The sequence below is a fragment of the Geotrypetes seraphini genome, chromosome 5, assembly GCF_902459505.1.
Source record: "Geotrypetes seraphini chromosome 5, aGeoSer1.1, whole genome shotgun sequence".
In the NCBI taxonomy this organism is placed as follows: Eukaryota; Metazoa; Chordata; class Amphibia; order Gymnophiona; family Dermophiidae; genus Geotrypetes; species Geotrypetes seraphini.
In genome coordinates, this window is record NC_047088.1 from 203,470,260 (window position 1) to 203,486,264 (window position 16,005).

The following is a 16,005-nucleotide window of genomic DNA, read 5'->3' on the forward strand; positions in this document are numbered from 1 at the left end:
CCTTCTCTGATCTGTTCGTGATCCCCTTCTTTATCATTCATAGCATTCTGTTCGCCCTTTTCGCCACCGCCCTTTGCGTGGACGGCTTCATTGACTTGTCGATCAGAACTCCCAAGTCTCTTTACTGGGAGGTCTCTCCAAGTACCGCCCCGGACATCTTGTATTCATGCATGAGATTTTTGTTACCTACATGCATCACTTTACACTTATCCACGTTGAACCTCATCTGCCATGTTGATGCCCATTCCTTGAGCCTGATTATGTCACATTGCAAATCTTCGCAATCCCCCTGTGTCTTCACTACTCTGAATAACAGAATGCAACATAGAAAAATCATGCAACATAGAAAAATTATGCTAACAGAATACCTTAGTCACACATATGCAACACAAATGCCAAATCCATAATAGCTAACCAAAAATTATAAACATACAGTAAATTAAACCAAAATCCAAAGATGCCACACCTTGCATGTAGTAAACACCAAAGAAATAGAAAGATCTATTTCTTCCTATATTGTGCAAAGCAAAGATCACATATGGCAGGTCATAGTGTTAGGGGAGTGCAACTAGACCAGACTTGATCAAACTACGGCCCGCAGGCCACATCAGGCCTGTTTAGTTTTTTAATCCAGCCTGCTGAATTTGTCTACCGTAATTTTCACTCCATAAGACACACTTTTTTTCCATCCAAAAGTTGGTGGAAATGTTGGTGCGTCTTATGCAGAGAAAATATAAATTTTTAACCCCCCCCCCAAACCTTTTTAAAACACCCCAGTACCTTTTTAAAATACCCCACTGCCCGTCGTATCTTTTTAAATCCCCCTTATAGCCTAGTGGTCCAGCGTGTATCGGTAGGAGCGAACTTTCCGCACTCCTGCCTGGGCCCATGCCGCTTCCTGAATGGCTTCCATCAGTTCTCGCGGGACTTGGATAAGCAGCATAAAATCTGTTTTACTATTTGGGATCTAGCTAGGTACTTGGGTTGGTCACTGTTGGAAACAGTATACTGGGCTTGATGGACCTTCGGTCTATCCAAGTATAGCAATTCTTATGTGTTTATGTTCTTATATGTCCTCAAGGGCTGATCTGCTAGCAGACTTCCACCATGTGAGTCTGTCTCTTCTCCAAGTGGAAACCTCTGGGCATCAAGCTTCCAAAGAACACTGAGAAAAAAATACCTGAAAATAATAAAACCGCAGAGCAGATCAAAAGCACTTCTATACAACTTGCTTTCAGAAAACAATCTGAGGGGGCAGGAGCAGCTCCCTGGGAAGGGGATGGAGTGAAAACATCATTGACAGTTTTCTGCAAGCAACTTGCTAGTTCAGATACAAGACCTTAGCATTCAGGACCACTAGACATACTGTACTAGAATATATTTTCTAGCAATGTTATTTCTCAGCGGCTGCACAGCACAACTCTTAGCAAGCATTGTTAAATTTTGTCTGTTCTAGTTTGTTACCAGATGGCAAACAGAGAGAAGATATTATGGTAGGGCAATTGTGTATCTCAAAAGATTCTTTAAAAAAATTATTTTACACATATATATATATATATATGTGTGTAAAATAATTTTTTTAAAGAATCTTTTGAGATAGATCACATTTGTTTTGTGATATTACCCTCTTTTTTCTTTGTTTCTGTGTTTAAAAAGAGAAGATATGACATTCAAGACTTGCACTTACCCAGCACCTAACATAGCAGCTCCAATACTGAGGACACCACAACCACAGCCAAGATCTGCAATCAGTTTATCTTCAATATCATCATATGTGGTATGAATTGTATAAAGCATGCATGCTATATATATATATAAAAAGAGAGAGAGAGAGAGAGAGAGAGAGAGAGAGAGAATAAAAAAATACCACATGAGGTATGAAATGAAAGTAAGTTGTGGCTTACAGTGAATAAGCAATAATTACTATGTTATTTATGCTTTGCTACACCATCTCTCTCTTTGAACAGCTGTGCACCAGCATTTTATTTAAAATGATTTATTTTCTGCTCATCTTTTGAGAGGATTCAAGTAAATAATATTAAAACAAAACAAGAATAAATGCATCAGTTACAAAACAAAATCAACAAAAAGCAAGTTGAAAAACATAACAAGCCTTGCTTGTTGAAGGTTTCTTGGTCTCGTTGCATCTTGTCAGCAAGACTCGGAAACCTGCAATAAGCACAATGCCAGCTGCGAAAACCCTGAAAGAACACAACAAACCTTCATTTCTTTCCTAAACACAAATAAATGAAGTCTCTAATTTAAAGACCTCTGCATTGAACGCATGAAATCATAATTATGTCTATATGTTTTTAAAAATGTCCGTTTCTCTTCTCCAACTCTACATTGATGATATTAGTGAGACATCAGAGCTACGGAATCAGATTCACTAAGAATTTTTCTCATATGCACAGAATGGGAGAAACTCCACAATAGGTCCTTAACCTTTTCCTATCATAATAAATTTTACGTTATGCTGGTTCCAATCGTAATTATTTTAGCAAAGTTTTGTATTATTCACCGTTATCATTTACGGCTATTGTAAACATAATGTAAATAAGTCATAAGTCTGTAAATTCAAATATTTTGTGTTCCTGGCTCTTTATTAGTCCATACAGACTGTTTATCCACTGTCTATGTCATTTTTGGAATGTCCCGTCATCCGGGACACACGATAGGAAAAGGCTAATACTAAACTGCTTTTTGGCATACATTGTGATTTTAAGATGCAGATGATATGGATGGAAGTATGAGATCTTGATCCTTTTGCAAACAGACTGGGTCTGCATACTACTGTTGCCTCAGCCTGGTGGCTACTAGAATCACCAGCCCTTGGTGCGTCATGATCCTGCGCAGAAGTCTGCCTATCATGGACCATGGAGGGAAGACATACATTAAGTCCTGTCTTTGGCCAAGGTTGCATCAGTGCATCTAGGTTTTCGCTTCCTGACTCGTATCATTGACTGAAGAACCAAGCCACCTTCTTGTTGGCCACCAATGCCATCAGATTGAAAGTTGGGCGCCCCCAGACTCACAATACAGGTGAAGGCTTCCAGGGTGTTCTGGTTGAGGAAATCTACTTGCATTGTCTGCTCCTGCCACATGTACCACCGAGAGCGCCAATAAATGGGTCTCCACACACTGAAACAGCATCTGGGCCTCCACGCGTAGAGGAGCACTCTTGGTGCCCTCCTGGTGATCGACATAGGCTACCACCATTGCACTGTCTGAGAAAACTCATACTGCTTTGCTCTGCAGTTCGCTCCCAAACACCTGAAGCATCAGGTGGATGGCTCAAAGTTCCGAGTGGTTGATCGATAACTTCCTCTGAGAAGGGGACAAGCGTCCCTGAACCGGACACCCTTTGCAATGTGCACTCCAGCTGTATAGGCTGGCATCCGTCGTCAGGATTAGAGAATGACACAGGGAAAAAATGTATCCCCATCTCCGCTCCGTCCCTGTGAGCTCGTCCCCGCAAACCATCTGATCCCATCCGCACAAGCCTCGAATAGTTTTAAACTGAAGTTATTTTATTAAAAGTATAAAAAGAAACAGTATTCTGTACAATTATCATTTTATAAATCAAAAGTTCTGGCTGCCAAACTAGAGGAAGAGATCTTCAGCTGGCAGGGCTTTGTTTATAAATGTTTATCAACACAACTACAATACTACTTTATCCTATAGCAAAAAAAAAAGAAAAGAAATAGAAACTTTTTTCTACCTTTGTTATCTAGTTTCTGCTTTCCTCATCTTCTCATCATTCTATTCCTTCTATCCACTTGTCTTCTCTCTGCCTCTTCCTTATGGCATATGCTCTGTTTCTATTCCTCTACTAGAAATTGTCTGCCTTTCCCTTCCATCTCTCCACCCCCCCCCCCATTGGTCTGGCACCCATCTTCTTCCCTTCCATCTTTCCTTCTCTCCCCCAGGTGATTTTTAGCATCTTTCTTCTCCTTTCCTCCCCTCAGATCTGGTATCTGTCTCCCCAATCCAGCATGTGCTCTTTTGTCTTTATCCTCTCCTTCCATCCAGTATGTGCTGCCCTCTCTCTCCTCCCCACTTCCCTTCAGCATCTGTTCCACTCTCTCCCCTCCCCACTTTCCTTCAGCATCTTCTCCCCTCTCTCTCTCCTATCCACTAACATGCAGCGTCTGCTCTTCCCTCCCTTACCCCTCTCTCTCCACTTCCTTTCAGCATGTTCCCCTCTCTCTCTCCAACCCACTTCCATGTGCGCATTGCCTCACTTATCACCCCTCACAATTGCGCGGTCCAGCATCCACCTCCCTCCCGATCGCTGCGGTCCGGGCATCTCCCTTCCTCCCTTCACCTTTGCTGGCGATTTCCATTTTTCTGTCTCTGAGCAGCCTGAGCCTTTTCTCGTCGAGTGCGGATGCCCTGAAACTTCTCTGATGCAACTTCCTGTTTCCGGTTGCATCAAAGCAGAAGTTTCAGGCAGCTGCACGCGACTTGTGAAAAGGCTTGTGCCTCTAAGAGGCAGAAAAATTAAAATCGCCAGCGAAGGTGAGGGAAAGGGAGGGAGGAAGGAGGCTACTGTACTATGCGATCATGAGGGTTCATAAGTGAGGCAAGGCATGCAAAATACTTAACTAAGGGGCCAAGGCCATTCACAGCTCCATGGGGCAGTGAATGGCCTTGTCCCCGTACCAGCGGCAACCAGTTTTCTCCCTCCCCATTTTGGCGGGTTACCTGTGGCTAGCCCTGGGTAACAGTCACCGTGTCATTCTCTAGTCAGGATCACCCATGCAGAGATGCAAAGGGGAAGTTCTCTGGTTAGAGAAAGGCTTTAATCATTAATCTAAACTGTGATGTGTTTTCGCTGTCCAAGGTAGCTGCTGCTGCAATGCATTCCTCTGTGGGCACCATAGGGAGAGGAGCGCATTCTGGAGTGGATCAAACACACCTTTGCCCAGAGAGCCACATCCATGGTCGCTCCCACTGATTCCGATTCCAGCACCTGCAAGTAATGCCAGGCAGTCAGAACGGTCTTGCTCTGAAACTTCCGTATCTGACCCAGGAGCTTCTCTCTGCGAGCTTCCAGGAGGAACACATTGTTTTCCCTTGTGTTAAACCAAACTTCCAGATCTGCATCAGCTCCAGGTGGCTTTTCTGAAAGTTGACCACCCAGCCCAGCCTCTGCAGCAGATGAATCACTCTTTGCAAAGCTGTTTTACCTTTGGATTCGGACTGGGCTCTTATCAGCCAATCGTCTAAATACGGATATACCTGTACATCCATTCTGCATAGGTGTGCTGCAACTACCACTATCATCTTGGTGAATGTGCATGGCACTGTGGCCAGCCAGAAGGGTAAGGCCGTGAACTGGAAGTGTTGCTCCAGCAAATGGAATCGCAAGAACTTCTGTGCTCCAGAATATTCTCGAGAAATTTCCCAGGCATCACCGAAGCAATTACTGGCCTCACCATCTCTGTCTGGAAATGTGGTTATGTTCAGGGCCATGTTGACCGCCTTTAGGTCTAGAATTGTCCTCTAATCTTCCAAGCCTCTTTTGGGTACTATGAAATATATAAAGTATCTGGAGCCTGAGTCTTCTTCTAGTAAGGGCTCTATGGCTTTCAGTTCTAGCAACCTCTGTACTGTTGCATGAACTCTAACCACTTTTTCTGGCTTCCCAGCTGGAGAGTCCAAAAAGAGGTCCGGGAAGAGATGAAAGAACTCAAGCTTGTATCCACCTTCCTGTATAACTTCCAGCACCCAGCAGTCTATAGTGATCTCCGCCCATGCTTCCCAATAGTCTGATAACCTCCCCACAATGTGTGAAGGTCCAGCTGATGGCTTGGCATCATACATGCTCTATATTACTATACCCTGTTTTACTTTATTATGTAAATTCTGTTATGCCTTATTATGTATACCCTGTTATGCTTTATTATGTATGTAAAACTTGTAACTCATTCTGAGCTCTTCTGGGAGGACAGGATATAAATCCAAATAAATATATAAACTGCTTCTTGGGAGAAGCTTTGAAGTGGAATCCTGAATATTGGGGGTGCCTGGCCCCTCTGAATCTTTGCCTTGCGCTTTGAAATGATTTCTGACCCACAGCTCTTCCTGAGAACTGGCGATATCATCTTGAGGCCAAAAAATTACTGTGTCCTTACCCCTTAGGGGTTTTGAGGTTTGCTGTCTGGCAAAGTCTTCAGCTTGCGAACCTGCACACTAGCTGTAAGATCATGAAGGCCTTTCCCAAAGAGTAATTGTTCTTTAAAGAGTAATACACTCAAGATTGCCTTGGAGGAGGAGTCCCCCAACCACTGATCCACAGCATCCTGCAGGCAGAAATGCAATAAGCAGATATTTTGCTCACGACTCTGAAAAGATCATACAGAGCATTGGCTACATAATCCATTCCAGACATCAAAAACTGGTGATCCCAGCCATTGCCTCTGGATCACATAGCAACTTGGAGTGGCAAGCCTGGGCGACAAAAGACGCCGCTGCAGCTGCTTTTAAACCTGAGGCTGTGGCTTCAAATAGCTTCTTAAAAACAAAATCTAGCCTGCAATCCTGAGCATCCTTTAATACCATTCTGCCTTCATTGGAAAGGGAGGTACGCTTGGTAACCTGTGCCACCAGGGAATCCATTTTCAGTGGAACAAAGAGCTGGTTAAATTCCACAATCATCGGACAGAGCTTTGCCATGCCTTTGGCCACCCAAAAGGGCCCCTCCGGGACCTCCCAATGGTCCGTGAGCATTTTTATAATGTCTTGATGAGAGGGGAAACATGTGTTCTGTGCTTTTGTGCTGCTCATGAGTGAGCATTATGTGGCTGAGGACTGCGGAGTTTCTATCTTTAATTCCTGGAGGGATTCCATGATTAACTCCAAAAAGCGCTGAGAGCTTAAACAGCCTGCCCACAGGTTCAGTCTTCTTCAAGATCAAGGGCCTCCACCGGATCCAGATCTAGCCCTCCTAGACATGAAGCAGCATCTCTTGCTACTAAGGACCCAGACTGGGACAGTAAAGGTATTGATATAGAGCCTTCGTCATCCCAGTCCTTCTCAGACTGGACCTCCCCATCCTGTGCATGGCACTGTTGCTGGGGAATTGCGCACTTAGGGAGGGAAACCCCCAGCATGGCCGCAATCCCCGAGGGCTCCATGTGGCACTTGTTAACCATATAAGCTTCAAACATGATATTGATGAATTCAGTGATAAACCTCTGCCCAGGACATCCAGATGGCCCTTGTGGATGCTCACAAGCTCCTTTCTGGGGTTTTGAAGCAGCAGCACAGCTGAACTTTGCAGGGACACACTTTCGCTGCTCCCTGGCTTAAAGCTGGTCCTTGCACTTTGTCTGGTCCTTGCACTTTGTCTGGTCCTTGCACTATCTGGGTGCTAAAAACTCCAAAGGAACAAGAGGAGGCTAAGCCAATGGCTCCACCCCTCTCACGTGCAGTGTAGCACATGGGAGATGGACGATCTTCAGATGGTCATCCAGTGCAAATCTGTCATGAATCCAAAGGTATCTTGGCCTGAGGAATCACACCTATTTTTGATTAAAATTGAGGTGTTTTGAGGCAGATAAGAGGCTTTTGTTTTCAAATCAGGAAATCCAAGATGGCTGCTGCGGAAGCAATTTTAGCATCAAAAACAAACAGCCTGTGGGAGCTACACTGAGTCCAAAAACTAGTGATTTTTGGATGTTAGAGGTTGGGGACCCTGCCTCTAACCCCAGAAACCAAGAAATTTCACTTTTAAAGACCCCCCATAAGCATCAGAACAGGGGAGGCCACAGGGGCCATGGCCTCCTCAAAAATTAGCAACCGGAAGTATGGCTCAACTGACTCCTAGAAAAACTGCTACAGAGCCACTCAACCTGCACTTAAACCCACCATGGACAGAACATGGGGTGAGCCTTGCTCCCAAGGGACCGAACCCTGAGCTCCTGGACTGTTATTGCAGGCTGTCCAAGAGGGTGCATTGCAAGGCAGTCTGCCCCTTGGATGCAGACCTCCAACCTTAGAGTCTGGACTCTCCCGCAGCTAGAGATGTCCCCAGATTGGGATCCTCTGCAGTACTGAAAAGCCTCACAAAAGTATGTTAAACCAAATTTAAAAGAAAAATAAACAGGAGCAGAAAAGACAGGTTCCTACTATCTCCTTTGTAGAGAGGCAACTGAGGAATTGGAAGACAGCTCAGAGGGATGGGAAGAGCAGCAAAAGAATGCTAATGAGGCTCTCTACAAGAATTCTCTTGGGAATGGATTGACTACCTAAAGTTTCAGGAGTAATGTGTCTGTCGCAATAGAAAATCAATTAACCCAGTATTGAAGGATAGGATCTAATCTAATCTAATGCTTAGTTTTGTATACCGGGTCCTCAATCTGGAAAAGCTCGACTCGATTTACAGTGGTTAGATAAGATTAAAAAAATATAAAACAGTGATTAAATTATACAAATAAACAGTATAGCAGAAATAGAAAATAAATTAATTACCAAAGTGTTTGGTAAACAGAATGGTTTTCAAAGATTTGCGAAAGGATGAAAGAGAACTAAAACTTTGTAGAGAAAGTGGAAGATCATTCCAAAGTTGAGTGAACTTGAAGGGCAGAGATTGACCAAAAGCTTGACCAAAGGTAAGTGTTTGTGTTTTTCTTATACAGGAACCTGATTCGGCATGTCTAGCCAACTGATTCTAAGGATACAAATATTTTACCTCCCCAGTCCATAATGGAGCTAGTATGCATCCAGAATTTGGCAACTGAGTCAAGGATGTCACTCGACTGCACAGGAGCTATAGACCACGACGGTGAATGCCAACTTCAACATACCTTTCCCCAGAAAATAAATCCAACTTTACCTGCAATATGGGGTCTTGTTGGATACTGCTCCAGGACTAATTTGGGATTTTCAAAACCATCAACCTGTTGAAGGTAACTCTCTAATTCCTTTCGTTTTAGCTTCTTCATTGTTAACAACTGTAAAACAACAGTGAAAATAGAATTGCTGTTATCATATTTCTAGGTAATGGCAGGTAGTGAGTGAATGGTGTACTGAAAACAATATTGCAATGATGTTTAGTTAGACAGACACCTAAGGTGGCCCAGATCGTTTATCAACAGCGGCATGTTATGCAACTCCATCCTGTTTGTCAAAATCTGTTGCCACAATATTAAGGATATGGTAGTTCAGCCTTTGTTATCTGAGTTACAAAATCTTCGGAAAGGGCAAAACAGCCCATGTGATCAATACAATGTTTGCCAATTTTCTTTATTTTGTTCTCATCCTATTAGACACAAAACATAAAAAGCTGTGTTCTCAAACATTATTTTGAGCTTTTGTGTTAAAGTCTATATCAGACACATCAGCAGGAAGATTAGGACATGTTTCATGGCATACAGAAGCCATTTTCATACATCTTATTTGTCTGTACTCAAAGTATCTCACTGTGTTCAAATGAGACACAATTTCTCTCAAATTAAGTGGCTTGTTAGTGTTTACCTTGAGAGGTGACAAGCTTTAAAGACTTGCATTAAGAGAATATTGGGTGTTTGAGTTGGGTGTCATGGGACCACATGGACTTAATGATATCACTGAATGGAATATGATTATATGAGATCAATAAGAAATGGGCCAAAGAAGGGACTTTTATTATTCAACCTATAGTTTTGATGGTTTCTCCCTCCCTTCAGTTTGGGACAGATATCCAGGACACATATAGCCCCATTATTGTACTTCCCTCCCCACTTTTCTATAACTATTATAGTTCCTTCTTTCCCCTTCACAATCATATCAATGTTTATTTTTTCTCTCAACACCTTTTCCTTTTTTAGATATTAATTGTAAGCCACCTAGAAAGTCTTCCCAAACAGGTGAGTTGTTGATTGTGTTAATAAAGTTATTGAGGCTTTATGAAGTCATTACATACTGGCACTTTTTTTTTCTCTCTCTACGAGCTTTTTGCATAAATGGCACTGCCCCTGCTTCTATCCTCCTCCTGCAGTTATCCCCCTTTTATCAAGCCGTTTTAGGGTTTTATCGCCAGCTGCTACGGTAAAAGTTCTGACACTATGAGCGCCAGAAATTTACTGCAGTGGCCAGCGATAAAAAAACACCCTAATGTGGCTTGATAAAAAGAGGGAGAGGAGGTAAATGTTTCTTTTGTTTTATTCATCATTCTTATATATCACTTCTTCTTTTAGAAAGGTCCCAAAGTGATTTACATTTAAAGAAATTACAGAATTTAATCTAAGGGCTCCTTTTACTAAGGTGCACTAGCATTTTTAGCGCGTGCTAGCCAAAAAATTACTGCCTGCTTAAAAGGAGGCGGTAGCAGCTAGCACGCGCTATTCCGCGGATTAAGGCCCTAAAGCACCTTTGTAAAAGGAGCCCTAAGTTTAAAAAAAACAAACCCAGAAATATATATATCTAAATGGAAAAAAGTGAAACTAAACATCACAGCACATTTCCTTAAAATGAAAAGGTTTTAAATTCCTTCTAAACACAAAATAAGATTTATTGTTTCTAAAAGTCTCAGGGAATGTATTCCAAATCAATGCTGCCTGATAAGAAAAAGGTTGTACAAGTAACTTTATAAAACAAACTTCTTTAATGGAAGGCTACATAAGCGTTGCTTAAGAGGCAGTTTTCCAACAAAGAAACATACATACCAATGAGGGAAACTCTTCCAGAATGTTTTAAAAACAAAATGAGAAATCTTAAAATCAATTCTCTTATGAAGCGAAAGTCAAAGGAGTTCTGTAAAAATATGTTAAGAACATAAGAACATAAGAAGCGCCATCTCCGGATCAGACCTTCGGTCCATCAAGTCCGGCGATCCGCACACGCGGAGGCCCTGCTAGGTATTCACCTGGCTTATTTTATAGCCAACCATATCTTTATATGCCTATCTCAAGGAGATATGCATCTAGTTTGCTTTTGAAACCTAGGACTGTCGATTCCGCAATAATCTCCCCTGGGAGAGTATTCCAGATGTCAACCACTCTCTGTGTGAAGCAGAACTTCCTGACATTAGTCCTGAACTTGCCCCCCCTTAGCTTCATTTCATGTCCTCTTGTCCGTGTCAAATTGGACATTGTAAATAATCTTCTCTGCTCTATTTTGTCAATTCCTTTCAGTATTTTGAAGGTCTCGATCATATCCCCACGCAGTCTCCTTTTCTCAAGGGAGAACAATCCCAGTGTTTTAAGTCGATCCTCATATTCCAGTTTCTCCATACCCTTCACTAGTTTAGTTGCTCGTCTCTGCACCCTCTCCAGCAGTTTTATATCCTTCTTTAGGTAGGGAGACCAATGTTGGACGCAGTATTCCAAGTGGGGTCTGACCATTGCCCTATAAAGCGGCATTATAACTTTCTCCGATCTACTCGAGATTCCTTTCTTTATGTTGAACATGATCAAAACTAGACTTTTTTGAAAACCATACATTTTGGACCAACTGCAGTCTCTTCAACAGGCCAACTGTAATAGCTTAGTAAAAGAGGGCCTTAAAGTGAATTACAATAGTCAAGGTGAGACAGCACGCTCTTTCTCTTTAAGAACATAAGAATAGTCTTACTGGGTCAGACCAATGGTCCATCAAGCACAGTAGCTCATTCTCTTGGTGGCCAATCCAGGTCACTAGTTCCTGGCCAAAACCCAAGGAGTAACAATATCCCATGCTGCAGATACAGGGCAAGCAGTGGCTTACCTCATATCTTTCTCAATAACAGACTATGGACTTTTCCTCCAGGAACTTGTCCAAATTTTTCTTAAAACCAGCTACGCTATCCACTCTTATCACAACCTCTGACAATGTGTTCCAGAGCTTAACTATTCTCCGAGCGGAAAAAAATTTCCTCCTATTGGTTTTAAAAGTATTTCCCTGTAACTTCATCCACTGTCCCCTTGTCTTTGTAATTTTTGACGGAGTGAAAAATTGATCCACTTGTACCCATTCTACCCCACTCAGAATTTTGTAGACTTCAATCATATCTCCCCTCAGCCGTCTCTTTTCCAAGCTGAAGAGCCCTGACCTTTTTAATCTTTCCTCATATGAGTGGAGTTCCATTCCCTTTATCATCTTGGTCGCTCTTCTTTGAACCTTTTCTAGCACTACTATATCTTTCTTGAGATAAGGAGACCAGAATTGAATGCAATACTCCAGATGAGGTCGCATCGCGGAGCAATGCAGGGGCATTATAACATTCTTATTCTTGTTAACCATCCCTTTTTTAATAATATCAAGTCAAGATTGCAAAATGGTATTGTTATAAAAGGGCATCTACAGCTCACAACTGTTTTAATTAAAAAAATGAAAACATTTTACACTACACTATTTACTTGGGGCCAAAATGTGAGCAATTCTAGACTTGTTTTATTCCTTATTTTGCTTTTTGAATTTTCCTACTTCTGACCTTTTGCTTGCCCTTTTCCTCTCCATTTGTTTCCCTCTTTATGAGCAATTAAGCATTATTCTTAGCAGTGGAGTGCTGCCCGATTCAGAGAAAATTTTTTCAATTCGATTTGGCCCACTGAATTGATATTTTTATTTGATTCACTTTTCCTGCCCAATTGGGTGTGTTTTTTATTTTTTCCAAATGTGGGTCATCAGAGTGGGCAGATTAGGTGGGCCATGGCCCATTTCTGCCGTCATTTTCTATGTTTCTAAACTGTCTATTCCCCTCCATGCAGCATCTCCTCCACTATCATGTGCAACATTTCTTTCTCTCCCCATGCATCATCTCTCCGTGCCCTCCACCCTGTCCAACATTTCTTCCTCTCTCTTCACCATACATGTCTCCCTCCCCTCCACCATATGCAGGATTTCTCCTTCTCACCCCTTTCTACCTCTTTGTTGCATCTCTCCCTTCCTCTACTCCACCCCAAGTCTAACTCCTCCTCTCTCCCTCCATGTGCAGCTTTCTATCCCTCCTATCCCCCTGTGCAGTAGCTTTCCATCCCTCCCTCCCTCCCATCCCCCTGTGCAGCAGCTTTCCCTCCCTCCCTCCCCCCTGTGCAGCACTTCCTGACCGACCCCCTCCACTGTGAGATATGACATATAGGCCTCCCAAAGCAGCAGCAGTGGTAGCCGGCGAGAAGAGGAAGTGCTCGGAACAGGCTGCTTCTGTCCTGCCCCGCCAGGGTTTCCCTTTGTCGCATCATCAATGACAAAGCAGTGGGAAGGCCCCGGTGGGGCAAGCCAGGAGCAGCCTGTTCTGAGTACTATCTCTTCCTGCCAGCCACCACCACCACTGCTGCAGCTTTAGGAGAATTGGAGGTGTCAGGACTCATTGAATCGGTGAATCCGTGAATCGATTTGAATTGGCAAATCGGGCAGTACTAGAGAGGGATGCACTGTTTACCACAGTGCCCTTATTCTATCAATACCCCATGGGACCTCACAGTCCTAAAATTCAGTGTTGTTCAAAGTAGTAGGTCAAAGTAGAAATAAAAATAAACGTACACTTGAGAGTCATTATTAAAACCAACACAGCTAAAAAGGTGTTCAGGAACTGCACTAGTAGTAAGTTGATTGTAAAGTGCGATAAAAAGTTCCTTTAATCAGATCATGCTGTAATATTACTGAAAGTACTGATCAATGGACTCTGTCTGAAACACTCAACATCTCTATAGCAAAGAATAGTTTATAATCGTCATCGCTGTTATAATCATCTGCATCTTATTATATTAATAATAATAACTTTATTTTTATATATCGCCATACCACAAACAATTCTAAGCGGTTTATTACTATCCAATTACAAAAAAAAGGCTTTCACAAAGTTGGAATCATAGTTGTTTTAACAATTTTTCATCTGTTGGCAAACTGATGAAAGCATGTCAAATGTCTTTAAGGCCAGACAAGCAGACTTGCTCTTTAAAGACTATCAGTCCAGTGGACAGTCACTTCAATATAAAATTTTTCATGGGATGACCAGCAATCTGTAATGATACAGAAAGGTATCTGTCCACCAAAAACTGCAACCAGCTTCAGCTTCATCTCTACAAAAAAGTGACCCAACCTTGCTATTCTGTTTGGCTGGAGAAGAGACCACTAACTTGTTCAACTTAGGCAATTCCACTGTTCTTATAGTTATAGGAGTGGCCTAGTGGTTAGTGCAGTGGTCTGAACCTGGGGAACTGGGCTCAAGTACCACAGCAGCTTCTTGTGACTCTGGGCAAGTCACTTAACACTCCATAGACCCACAGAAAGGTGGTATATCAAGTCCCCTCCCTCTCCAGGTTACATTCACTGAACAGCAAAGTTTAAGATGAGGTTTGCAATAGAAATATCCTGTGCCAAGTTTTGCTGTTTCATTTGGTTTACTGAAGCATTGTCATTTATATCTCTTTTCTGCTTTTAGAGCCCCCTTTATAAAGCCACAAGAGCAATACTACCACGGTAAATGCACCAAAGCCATTCAATTGCAATGGGCTTCAGTGCATTTACAGCAGCTTTGTAGAAGGGGGCCTTTACTTTTCACTTTTAACTGCAGGCATCAGATGTAAAAGTAGTAAAACGCTGATAAAAGTTTTAAAAAAAAACTTCCTATACTTCTTGACAAGTTACAACTGTTATTTTAAGTACAGTGATTATGATAGTTACTATAAAACACTGCTAAAATCACCCGTGTTCTTTTCTGCTTTGAGCCTACCTCTAATTTATTTAGTCAAATTTTTTTTGCCTGTCCTCCCAAGTATTTTCCCTATCTGTCCCAGCGGGCTCACAGTCTATCTAATGTACCTGAGGCAGTGGAAGATTAGTGACTTCCCCAGGAACAACGCGGGGTTTGAACCTACAACCTCAGGGTGCAGAGGTTGTAAGTATCTCTAACCACTACGCCACACTATTCAAGTTTATCCAGCTTTCTCTTCACCTTCCTCAACTTACCCATCCTCCCTCTCTGTTCCCTCATTTCTTCTTCCTTCTAGCCTTGCCCTAAAACAAGGTACTTCCACGTTGGCCAAGGTGCAACAATCATTCCCAGAACAGCGGCTGCAAATACAGCACACAAGGCCAATTCCAACCCCTCTGCTTCCTTTTCTCAAAGAGGGAACAACATGAAAGAATAAGGTAATGAGGGATCGCCCAACATCCGTCAACCCTTGGTATATTAATCTGCTTTGCTCGATCCCCATCACAGCACCGAGTGTCACACACGAATATCCGGACAGCATCGATACCCTAACCAAGCTACAATATACTGGAAAAAAAATCCTACACATTATGAACAGCAAACCTAAAAACGGATCTGGATTCAGATTTAAAGGCAACTCAGACTACAAAATCAAAACATAGACACCTTCACCAAATACCTCAAGGCAGGGAACATTTACAGTGAGAAGCTCAGAAAGCACATTATTAATCCAAGTTTGGCCCACCTACATGCAGCCAGCAGAAAGGGTCGAAGCTGCTGATTGGCTGCAGCGTGGAACCACCAAAATGAGGCTTGGAATGCACTGAGATGATGGTGAAAGCCAGAATGAGGCATGAAATGCACAGAGATACAGCCTAAAACACTAAGGAAAATACTGTCCAACAAAACGCACACACTGCAAGGAAGGAGTCCAAAACATAACGCAATTCGAAACCCGCCTAACTGGCAACATTATTTTTCGTCTTAGGAAAGGGGTGGAGCTTGTCTGATTCACCCGTGCCCTAGGTCCTGCTCTTTGTTGTAGCCAATCAGCAGCCTTTATTAGAGATGAGGGCGAGGGGCTGGAGCTTAATCTACTTCGTTGTTGGCGAAGAGTGTATTCTAGTTCCTTCCTGCAGTACAGCCAATCAGTCTCATCTGTCTTCCGCAGATTTCATGCTCTGGGAGAGCAGAATTCAACTTAGTGTGTGTAGGTTTTTTTTCTTCTTTGCGTTAGCGTCTCTTATCCTGAGGTGTTGGGGTAAGGTTTGTGCAATAGGGTATGCGTGTGAGTTAGTGTTTGTGTTGCTTCTTTTAAGGCAGATTCGAGTTTTAGTTATGTTGAAAACAAAGCATTGGGTAATCTATTAACTTGTAGTATTGAT

General features: G+C 42.5%; 2 protein-coding genes across 12 annotated transcripts in view; one reads left to right on the top strand and one right to left on the bottom strand.

Moving 5' to 3' along the window:
* The window catches only part of METTL5 (methyltransferase like 5), a 46,575-nt gene extending 30,931 nt beyond the window's left edge, over positions 1 to 15,644 (bottom strand). Inside the window, exons 1-3 of one of the 9 annotated variants that reach the window (XM_033944173.1) lie at positions 15,287 to 15,310; positions 8,843 to 8,960; positions 1,688 to 1,802 (exon numbers count right to left, since the gene is read on the bottom strand). In XM_033944173.1, coding sequence (XP_033800064.1) covers positions 1,688 to 1,802; positions 8,843 to 8,951 — 224 coding nt within the window. In that variant the 5' untranslated portion in view covers positions 8,952 to 8,960; positions 15,287 to 15,310. Of the gene's footprint in view, positions 1 to 1,687; positions 1,803 to 8,842; positions 8,961 to 14,727; positions 14,749 to 14,874; positions 14,888 to 15,286 lie in introns of those variants that run through there. The other 8 variants (XM_033944166.1, XM_033944169.1, XM_033944168.1 and 5 more) reach the window with 8 other exon arrangements.
* Positions 15,645 to 15,691: 47 nt separating this feature from the next.
* SSB (small RNA binding exonuclease protection factor La) overlaps positions 15,692 to 16,005 on the top strand; it is a 103,930-nt gene continuing 103,616 nt past the window's right edge. Inside the window, exon 1 of one of the 3 annotated variants that reach the window (XM_033944160.1) lies at positions 15,692 to 15,826. In XM_033944160.1, the coding sequence (XP_033800051.1) occupies positions 15,797 to 15,826 (30 nt within the window). In that variant the 5' untranslated portion in view covers positions 15,692 to 15,796. Of the gene's footprint in view, positions 15,831 to 15,862; positions 15,882 to 16,005 lie in introns of those variants that run through there. The other 2 variants (XM_033944161.1, XM_033944162.1) reach the window with 2 other exon arrangements.